This window comes from Rhinolophus ferrumequinum, chromosome 22 (assembly GCF_004115265.2).
Source record: "Rhinolophus ferrumequinum isolate MPI-CBG mRhiFer1 chromosome 22, mRhiFer1_v1.p, whole genome shotgun sequence".
In the NCBI taxonomy this organism is placed as follows: Eukaryota; Metazoa; Chordata; class Mammalia; order Chiroptera; family Rhinolophidae; genus Rhinolophus; species Rhinolophus ferrumequinum.
In genome coordinates this window covers 2,311,234-2,321,770 of record NC_046305.1, presented here as the reverse complement: position 1 = coordinate 2,321,770, position 10,537 = coordinate 2,311,234, and the positions used below count along the sequence as shown (strand labels likewise).

The 10,537-nt window shown below is 45.1% G+C and overlaps 1 protein-coding gene across 3 annotated transcripts; it reads right to left on the bottom strand.

The window, feature by feature from the left end:
• Positions 1-438: 438 nt before the first annotated feature.
• Positions 439-10,401, bottom strand: UFC1 (ubiquitin-fold modifier conjugating enzyme 1). Of its 3 annotated transcripts, none has more exons than XM_033093353.1 (7): positions 9,948-10,401; positions 4,062-4,713; positions 2,086-2,153; positions 1,779-1,842; positions 1,408-1,484; positions 1,107-1,197; positions 439-900 (listed from the first exon to the last, which is right to left on the bottom strand). In XM_033093353.1, the coding sequence occupies exons 2-7, from the start codon at positions 4,182-4,184 to the stop codon at positions 820-822; spliced, it is 504 nt and encodes a 167-aa protein (XP_032949244.1). In that variant the 5' UTR covers positions 4,185-4,713; positions 9,948-10,401; the 3' UTR covers positions 439-819. The 3 variants fall into 3 exon arrangements, with proteins under 3 accessions (XP_032949244.1, XP_032949245.1, XP_032949246.1); XM_033093354.1 differs by having other exon boundaries at positions 4,062-4,352; XM_033093355.1 differs by having other exon boundaries at positions 4,062-4,349.
• Between the last annotated feature and the right edge of the window lie 136 nt (positions 10,402-10,537).

Genomic DNA, 10,537 nt, shown 5'->3' with positions numbered 1-10,537 from the left:
ACACCATGGAAACGCAGCCAAGTTTAGGACCGCCAGTTCCCAGCCCTGCCATAATTGTGCTTAAACCGTTGCTCCAAACCAGCTCCCTGGAGTAGAGGGTCCCGTCACCCCATCCTGCGGCCCATAGGGATGTGGATCTGCAACTGTAATGTGGCCCCCAGGCTTGCAGCAGAGCCCTCTCAGGGAGCTGGCGGGCGGGGCTGGGGAGAGGGGTGTCCAACACCCCTGCGGGGCGTGAATGCTGGCCAAGCAGCACTGTCCCTCAAGCACCTTGCAGGCCAAAGCAGGAGGCTCCTCGCTAACGGACAAGTCGGTCTCAGCAGCAGGGAGAGCGATCGAGGTTTTCCTTGCATTCCCCAGCTCCCTCCCAAACTAACGTAGGCCTTGGGCCTTGGCTTGCTCACTCTCTGTGAACAGCCACCAATGAGAACCACAGGCCACCGGAGGAAGCAGCTTTTATTGATGAGTTATCTCCAGAAACCGAAAAGACTCCACACACACACACACACACACGTTCAGTACCCCCCACCCCTCCAGGATCTCATACTGTTCCACCAGGCAAGAGGTGTAAACTGCCTGTGGTTTTCAAAGCCCCATCTTTCCCCTCCCTGTGTAGCCAAACATAGAAATTCAGTAGTAATACTGTTTTTCTTTCCCCAGCAACGCTGGAAATTTGGTACTGCTGCAGCTACTTAGTAACTAACAGTTGAGGGTGAAGGGGTGTGAGGGAAGCTGTTACATGAGTTAAGAAGAGGGGCAGAGGAAGACGGAAATTAGTGTATCAAAGGTCCCTGTGTCCGGCTTCAGTGGCTCCATCCTTCATTGGCTGCATTTTTCTTTATGATGAATCACGCCTTTCTGAATCAAATCGGGGATTTCCACTGCCAGCCATGGACCCAGCTGTAACACAAGGGAGACCCTGTGAGATTACTACACCCAGTCAATGTCGCTTGTCCCAGCAGCTACTTTCTAGGGAGATTCTAGGGGAACATGCCCAAAAGAAAACCCTGTTCTTCCTTGTTGACTGTCAGTTACTTTCTTATACAGCTCAGGGCCTGGCCTACCCCTGCCCACACACACACTTATACCAAACGCCTCAAACTTACCCCCAGAGCCATGAGATGAGCTAGTCCAAACTTGGGCACGTTCCTGGCCCACAAAGGCTTAAAGTGATCGGTCAGGCATATTTTGCCGCCCCTATGAGAGGAACAATAGGGAAGAAGGTGTTGACATGCAAGATTTACCATAAAGCAAGCAGCCTCTTGGGAGCACAGGGTCAGCTGAGTACTTTGCCAGGCTCGGTAGGAGGCCTGGAGCCCCCTAGACCAGCAGACTTGGAAAATTCCTGCCTCCCAGTTCTTCCCTAAGCCCTTCTTTGACCCTTTTCCATCTCCTATTCAGTCCTACCTGTACATCTTAGCTGTTTTTCCATCCAGTTCAGGGACTGCAATTTCTGGAGCAGTAGTGGGATATGTGATAGGAATCTGGAGGAATGATAAAGACTTAACAGAATCAGGATAGAAAGGAACTCATCTCGTCAGACACACACACATTTCTTGGTTGGACTAAAGTGTTTGGCAAACTCCCCAAGAGGCACGTGCACATCAGGACTCTGGACTTGGAGATTAGTAACTGTAAACTATGCTTGCTTTAAACTTCAGCTTTTCCCTCCCATTTAAAGTTTTCTTTGGTCCTTCCAAGAAAGGTTAGCTTGTTAACAATAACATTATCCACCCCCCTTTTCCCAACATCTCTATTTGCTACTGCATCATACTCACGTCAAACTCGATGTCAAACTCATATTTGAGGAGATCGTGGATGTACCAGCATTTCCCAAACCATCTGTAACAAAGACCAAACCTCAGTCCAATTTGTCCATCCTTCTCATTCCCAAATGACATCATCTTGGCCTAGGTGACCAGCCTGGGAGACACACGGGAAGGGAATTGGGAAACTCTGGTACTATGGGAGTGGACACAGCTAATATGAAGCAGGAAAGGCTGGCAGTGAGCTTTGAGACACCAAAATGCTCAAGCCATGTCAGAGCCGCACCCCCATACCTCCCAAAATGGTCTGCCTACCTACCGAGTCCCTTCCTTGTTGGACTCCAGTCGGAACCAATCATTGTCCGCATTCTTGTTGTTTTCCACATACTAAAAGCAGAGAATTAGGTCTTTGAGAGAGAAGTTGGGGCCAAGGGCAGTCCTCTTTCCCTCAAAAGAAAAGTGTGTGATTACTTTCTCTCTTAGTATGTTCACCCAACTTTTGTGATATAAGAAAAGCTGAAGAGAAAGCTACACTGATAAGCACGGGACTTTCTGCCCAGAGCAGAAAATAGAATGTTTAGGTTCTACTCTGTTTAGCACAAAAGACTTGATGATATCACCTGGGTTCTGTTCTTTTCTCACTTCTGACAGCATCAGCCTGCAGTCTACAACTCATTTCATGGTGTACCCCCACTCCCTGGAGGACCTCATACATATAGTCCTGGTTTTGACTAGCACCCACATGCTGATGACTTCCAAATATTTATCTGTCACCCAGACATTTTCTCAAGAGCTTCAGACTCCAGTATCCAACTGTGTATTGAAACTTCTACCTTCATTTCACAGGTACCTCAAACTCAGCCTTCCCCCTTGTCCTTCAGGCCTGTTTGTCCACTGCGTCCATCTCAGGCAGCAGTATCAGCTTCACTCAGTCACCACCAAGCACCTGGGAGTCATTCTCAATCCTCCCTTGCCTTTACGCTGTCCCACAGGCCTTCACAATGTCCTGCCGATTTCACCTTCTGAATATTCTTCAGGTCTACCTCTCCTCTCTATTCTCACTATGGCTGCCGAGCTTGGATCATCACCTTTTTCTTTCGCCTGGATTAATGACAGCTTCCTAACTTGTCTCCTACCTTCAATTTTTACCCTGTCAATTCTATTTCCCTCTCTACTGCCACTGTGATTGATCTAAACCCAAATCTGACCATGTTATTTCTCAGTTTAAAATCCTTTCGAGGCATCCCAAAAGCCTCCAAGATAACAGTCAAGTGCCCAAACCTATCTGTCAAGCCTGGCCTATCACTCCCTGGCCCACGTTTGATGCTGTGGCAAATTTGAACTGCTTAGGTTTCTTCAGACACATGATGGCGTTTCTGGCTTCTATGCCTTGGTTCGTGCTGTTCCTTTTGCCTTGAATGTCCTTCTCTTACCCTCATGTTTTATTGGGCTAACTTATGTTTAGTTTACCCTTTAAGTCTCAGCTCAAGCTCTGCCTCTTCCAGGAAGCCTTCCCTAACGAGACCCAAACTGGATTAGGCATCTCTCCTCCTGCTTCAAAACATCCTAGCAGTTTCTCAGCCTCCCTGTTCCCCCTCCCTCTCTCTCTCCACTTGAACAATGTATTACAATGACTGTTTCTGTCTACCTCAGTTCGCTCCACGTTAGTCGGCTTTGGATCCCCTTCTTAGGTAGCAGATGTACAACAAAGGGTTTTTTTTTTTAGCGAATGAACGCATGCGGCAGGAAAGCTGCTGGCCTTTGAAACACACAGGCCACTGCAAGGAAGACAAACTTTCTTCTTACACAGAAGGGAGATTAGCTGAGAGAATGTCTCGTTCCTGGCTGTGAGCTCAGCTCCTCAGCTCTCTGCAACTAACACTTACTGGAATTTTCAGCCCTAATACGTGTTCTTCCCTCCGGAACAGTGAAGGAGGGAGCAGAGAAATGGAGACCGGGGCTTAGGGCCGCAGGGACTCCTTTTGACCACCTCCCCTACATCCAGGAGAGCAAACCCCTGGAGCCAGAGAGACACGTCACCTTCCGGGGAGGCGTATCCCTAAAATAACTGCTTTCAGCCAGAAAGTCTGGTCACACTATGGCCCCTAACGCGAGTCTGTTCTGCCTGCTCTCCAGCATCCCCAAGTTCCCCAACCCCGCAATTCTCCAATTGCTATGAATTTGGGAAATTAAACTTTAAAACCGGAAGCGGCTTCCACACGGAGCCTATTCCTAAGGACACCGGCTTTCCCGCCACCCTTTTGCGACACGGTCGACCTCAGTAGCACAACTGACCCGGATAAGAGATTGATATTCCTCCTTGAGTCGCTGCACCCACAATTCGCGATCTCGAGGGCCGGCGTTAGTCTTCAGCACCGGGATCTCTGACACGACACGCCGGGTGGCCTCGTCCGCCATCTTGGGCAAGGGCGCAAGAAAAACGCGGAAGTGGCTTTACCTGTCGCTCACATTCAGGGCGCCGCCATCTTTACTATGGGAAGACGGGGAGCTGGGCTGCCTTAAAACTTCCTTAAATGCGATCTTTATCTTCTAGCAGCGAAGACAAATTTGTCACCTGGTCACCTGCTTGTGGGTACAACGGGAAGAACAGAATGGAAAAGGATTGCTCGGTCCTGAATATGGCACCTATCAGTAAAACCCAGCAGAATGCTCAAAGCGTGACTTCCGCTCATGCTCAGAAAAGTGATCTCAGAAAACTCTTCCGGCACCTCCCCAAATTTGGAGAGGGGTTCGAATTTCAGGCTGTTCTAGACACCGTTCCGGGTAGTCGTCCTAAAACACGTGATTGACGTTTTCGCTTCGAATAAGCGTCCTTAGCTTTCATGCAATGGGCCTGAGGCCGATGTATCATCCAATAGAAGGGTATTGAACTCCCGATAATTATTGGATACCTTGGAGAATCAAAGTGTAATATACAGTCTTGGCCCTGAAAAATTAACACAATCGAATTAGAGAATTCTTAGTAAGTGCCAAAGGAGTTTAGAGGTCACAAGAAGACGTGCCTTCGTCTAGCCTAGACATTTTTGGGTCTGGAATTAACCCATCTAGGAAGGAATCATGTCTGTCTCTCTAGTGGATGTCACGCAATAGTTACCCGTAATCCTGCAGAATTTTGTATCTTGCAATGGTTTTATAAACTTAAGTACATTAGTTTTAGCTTTAATTTACACATCTTATTTACTCCGTTAATCATTCCAGCCTGCAGCAGTAATTTTGGAACAGAGTCTATTAATCATCAAATTCTATAGTCTATCTACAAATGTGATGAGCATACTATACCTTAATTTCTAATGGCTGAAACCTCCAGTACAAATGTATTGAGAGCAGACATCCTTGTCTTGTTATGATTTTAATGGGAAAAGCATTGTCTTTCTTCATTAAGTATGATGTCAGCTGTAGGCTTTTCATAGATGCTCTTTAAAAAGGTAAGAAGTTCCCTTCTATTCCTGATGTTGAGGGTTTTAATAATGAACGGATGCTGGATTTTTTCCAAATGCTTTGTGTTCATTGAGATGATGTGGTTTTAGTCTTTAGCATGTTATGTATGTTTTTTTGTTTGTTTGTTTTTTAATATTGGATATTGGAAAAGGCTGAAGCAAAGCTTTTTAGTATCTCACTGGAGAGCTCTCTCCAAGGGGAAATATTTATTCCCTTTTGGGTGTAGGCTCTGTGGTGTGGTGGAGTGCAGGCATTTGGAATGGGACTTTGCAATTGTCGTAAGATTTTGGAAATGGGGGAGGGAGAAATGGTGACATGTAAGTCAAAGGATACAAACTTTCAGTTATAAGAATAATAAATTCTGAGGATCTAATGTACAGCATGGTGACTATAGGTAATGAAGGTGTCGTATATTTGAAAGTTACTGAGTAGATCTTAAGCATTCTCACCATAAAAACGTTGATTACATGCCACCACATGTATGTATATAAAATCATCACATGTATAGCAACTTGTCTATTCACAGGGTACTGTTTTCGTTATTGTAGCTTTCTAATACATTTTTATATCTGGTTGGGCCAGCTTTTATTTATTACTTTGCTTTTTCAGAATTTTCTTTTCAATTCTTCCTTAACATGTGAACTTTAAAATAAGCTTCCTTATTTTAACATGTGAACTTTAAAACGCGCCGGTTGGCCTCGTCTGCCATCTTGGGCAAGGGCGTAAGAAAAACGCGGAAGTGGCTTTACCTGTCTCTCACATTCAGGGCGCTGCCCTGAATGGTTTTTTGTTTGTTTTTTTGTTTTTTAATCTTGCTGGTATTTTAACCTAGATCACATTAAATTTATAGACAACTTTGGGAAATTAATATCATTGTATGTTCTCTCTATCCAAGAACATAATTTACTTTCCATTTGTTCAAGGTTCTTTTATGTGGGTATTATTTTAAAATTTTGTTCATACAAATCATGCGTTCTTAAGGTTATTCCTAGGCATTTTATCTGTATTGTTGCTATTGGGTGTTTGATTATATTTTTAACTTACTGTTTGTATATATAAAGATTATTTCCTCATGCTATTTTCTCCCCACTTTATTAAATTATTATTTGTGATAATTTTTAAGTTCTCAGGAGTTATCTAGGTATTGAGCAATAATGATAAGTACATTATTTTTGCTATATTACAACAAATAAAAATAAAGTTTGGAAGAAAACATGAATTAGGTAAGGTGAGGAATTAGAAAAATTCGTTAGTTATAAATTCATGATTAAATAAAACAGTAACAGGATTCTTAGCATTTTAAATGAGTTCAGGGCTGGGACACATGTTCTAGAAATCATAAGTATTATATAAGTGAAATTGTGTCCCCTGTAGGTAATCTGAGGAACTCATAATATGGCAAATGTCCACATTTTCAAAGAGAGAAATTTCAGATGGTAAATTGTGGAAACTAAAAAAAGATTATTGATTCTTCGTAACATTATAAAACAGCTACTGAAGAGTGATTTATGAGTGATGAGGGAAAAAAAGCCGTGACCCCTGATGTTTAGTGGTTCCTCCTGGTGTGACTCATTCTCCAAGGTGTCAGATCTTTCTTGCCTCCTGGCCTTTTGCAGGTGTCCTGTCAGTCTAGGACACCTCCCCATTCTCTGCAAGATGGCAGGCTCCTTCCTCCTCTTTAGGTCTCAGATTCCATGCCACCCCTTTAAAAAGAGGCTTTCCCTGATCATTCCTTTTCCTGTCATAGCATTCTGTTTTCTCCACAGCACCCATCTGAACTTAAAACGATATAGGTATCTTCTTTCCTTAGTGTCTGTCTTCCCATATGAACAGTGAGCGCCACGAAGTCACGTCTGTTTATTAAGAGAATAACTGAATGACTTTCGTCACCAGTGTTACTCAATTAACAGTCTAGAAGAACATTATAGGGACAGGATATCTTGATTTCAGGAAAAACATGCTTCCTGATAGGTTTTTTGAAAAAGACAGAGAATGGGCAAGAATATAGGAGCATTTTTATTTGATTGAACAATCAACCAAAGAAGAATTGATTAATTCTCTAATTAGCTGGTGGGGTTGGTGAGACAGGGCTGTATTTTGTCCTGGCACACAGGATGACCAATGACTTAGAAAAAGTCACGCCCATGGGGGCATCAGAGAATAGTCACAAGGAAGCTGAATTTCTGAAACCCGTTAGATATAAATGTTACATAACATGGATTGAGCACTTACAGTGAGCTAGGTCCCGTTACCACTTCATGTACATTATGTAATATAACTATGAAAACAATGACCTATGAGGTGCATGTTATATTTGCCCTTTTTACAAATGAGAAAAAGAAGCTTGGAGGAGTTAAGGGACTTGCCCAGAGTCATACTAGTTTGGGTCAGGACTGGTGAACGAAGGAAACAGTGGAAGGAGCAGTTTGGACAGCAGGTCATTGGTTTCCAGTGACTTGACTGTGGTCCCTACTCTTCTATTCAGAAACCAGGGGACACTGGAATTCTAGCTAAGGCTTGACAGTGAGGCTGAAACTCAACTGAGATTAGGAGCCAGTATGATGCCTGTGTGAAAATGAGTAACTGGAGCAGCTTGGACTTAATGGGAAACCAAGAACAGGAGAGGGCTGTCAGGACAGCAAGCCACTGTCATGTCAAGTTCAAGAGTAAAGCCCAGCCAGGGACACAGGGATCAGAGTGGGCACGGAAGAGTTAAGAAGATACTTGGGAGAATGGGTTGCTAACTTCTTTAAGGGAACAGCTGGTTTGAAAAGGTCTTAATTCTGGCAGAGCTGGGGAACAGCAATGGACTGGGACAAGCAGCCTAATAGAGTATTCAGATCAAGGAAGATAAGACATCTGCTATACTGTGAATTGCTACTACCATTGACCTAGAAAAAAAATATTTAGTAGGGACATGGTAGCTATCTGATGGGCTGACATGTAGCTATGATGTTGACCCAGAGAGAAAAAATAGGACCAATAACTGGAAGTTACGAAGAGGTCAATTTTCCTCAGTACAGAAAAAAGGGCTTTCTCATCACAGAATTATAGTGCGTTGAGAACTATTTCATAAGACAGTGGAAAGAGCATGTGAAAGGGTGTCAGCTTGAAGACTCCAGTGAAATAGAGACAACTGTGGGAGAAGAGTGTGCTGAGCAGCAGAAAAGGGTGGGAACCAGGGTCAAGCTGAAGGGGCCAGTCTCTGAAAGCTGGAGGGATGTTTTCTCAGATGAGGCTCCAAGGAAGAGACAGGAACTGAAGTAAAGGAAGAGATGTGAAAGGCAGAGGACTCACAGTATCAAGGGAACCCTACACGGGTTCTCAATCTTCTCAGTGGAGTTTTCTCAAGTTTTTGATTCTGTGACAATCATCACCCAGTTTTTATTCTTCCTCACTGGCTGTTCCTTTTCAAAGATTCTCCAACGGCTCCTCTTCTCTTTGTGCCTTAAGTGACGCATTCCCCAGAGCACTCTTCTTAGAGCTCTGCTGTTCTCTGGGGAGCTTATCCCAACCTATGGCTTCAGCAAGCACTGAAATGTTCATGATTTAGAATTTCTGGCTGATGCGTCACTGGGGTTTTTAAAAAGTAGTTTTGTATAAAAGCAATACATGTATATAGTAAAACAAATTGAAACAGTAAAGTTGGATCTAAAATAAAAAAGTAAGTTTCATCCCTCCCATGCCCGCTCTTCATGGTTAATCGTTTAATGCCTGTGTAAATGTGCCATATATATTGTTCTACAGTTCCTTTTTTTCCTTTTCGTGTATTGTTCTCCTATGTTTCGATCTATATATCCAACTGCCATCAGGACATCTCCATCTGGCCGTCCCAGTCCCCTAAGCTCCTTTCTTTGGCACTCAGTCTCATGCTGCATCCTACAACTAGTCTCTTTTTACAGTCAACGCCATGAAGAAACTGTCTTTGTAACTATACACTGTACCTTTGCAGCCACTCAATTTACCTCAGTCTGGTTTTTAACCCACCACACATATCTCTGAAACAGCTCTCTCCAAAACTACTAAATGACTTCCTTGTTACAAAATCCAATGGGTACATTTTAGTCAGCATCTTACCTGAGCAGTTTCCTTGATATTTCTCTCCTGGTTTCCTTCTTTCCTTTGTTTGCCCCTTTCTCAGTGTTGTCGTCCCTCATCTCATCCCTACGTGCAGGTATTCCTCTCTCTAGGCCATCGCATTCACTCCCATGGCTTCAACGACCATCTGTATTCATGTGCACACGCGCACACCCACCCACCAACCCTCTCTTTTGGGTTCCCAGCCCACATTATCTAACATTCCATTGTTTACTGAATATCCCACAGGCACCTAAAACCCATTCTTTCCCCCAAAATAAAATATGGCATCATTATTCCCCAACTGCCCAAGTCAGAATGGCTGGGCAATGTCTTGGATTTCTTCCTCTGCCTCATACCCATTTCCAACCTGCTTTTTCCCATCTGCACTCTCCCTTCTATAAGACAGAGCCTGGGGTAAGAGCTTCCCAACTGTTCTCCTTGCCTCCAAGTCTCTAATTTCGTCTCCTCCAGTCCATTCATTCTCCCCACTGCAAACAGTGATCTTCTAAAACGTAAATGTAATTGTTCACACTTCGGCTAAGACTCTTTTCAAAGCCTGGACATCGCTCTTAGGATGAATCAACTAATTTACAAGGCCTTGTGTAGTCTGGTTCCCCACATCTCACAGACCTCATCTATTACCTCTTTTAATCACACCAGTCGGCTGGCAGCTCCAGAGCGTACCGGGCCCCGCCCCCCAATTCCCAACAGTCCAGGACTCAGCTCAGGCGACACTTCTTCCAGGAAACGGGTGCTCATAAGCAGATGGTCAGAGTGAAATCCGAGAGAGCACCGGTGCAGCGCTTTCTGCTCCGGACCCAGGTGCAAGGCTCGTCCGGGTTACCAGGAAGCTCAGAGCAAAGGTCAAATACAGATCCCGAACCTTTCCCAAGTTCGCAGGCAGTGCGACCGGTCGTGTTCCGCCCTCACGCGTTATGGCCGCCAGTCCGTCTGTCAGTGGGTCTGCACGTCTTCACAGCCAGCTCTGGCGCCACCGACGTGTCCACACTCACGAAGGCAACCGTCTCCCCGGAGCCGCGGTCCGCCAAGAAACACCGGCGTTGCCAGCTTGCCCCAGAGCAAGATGGCCGCCAACACCTACTGTCGCCGCCCGAGTGAAGCTGACCCCGCCCCCAGTCATGCCGCTGCCAGGCTGCCCTCACCCAGCATGGCTGCGCGGCCATGCGTCACTCGGTCCCGAAGCCGCCATGAGCCGACCAGGTTCCGGCGCG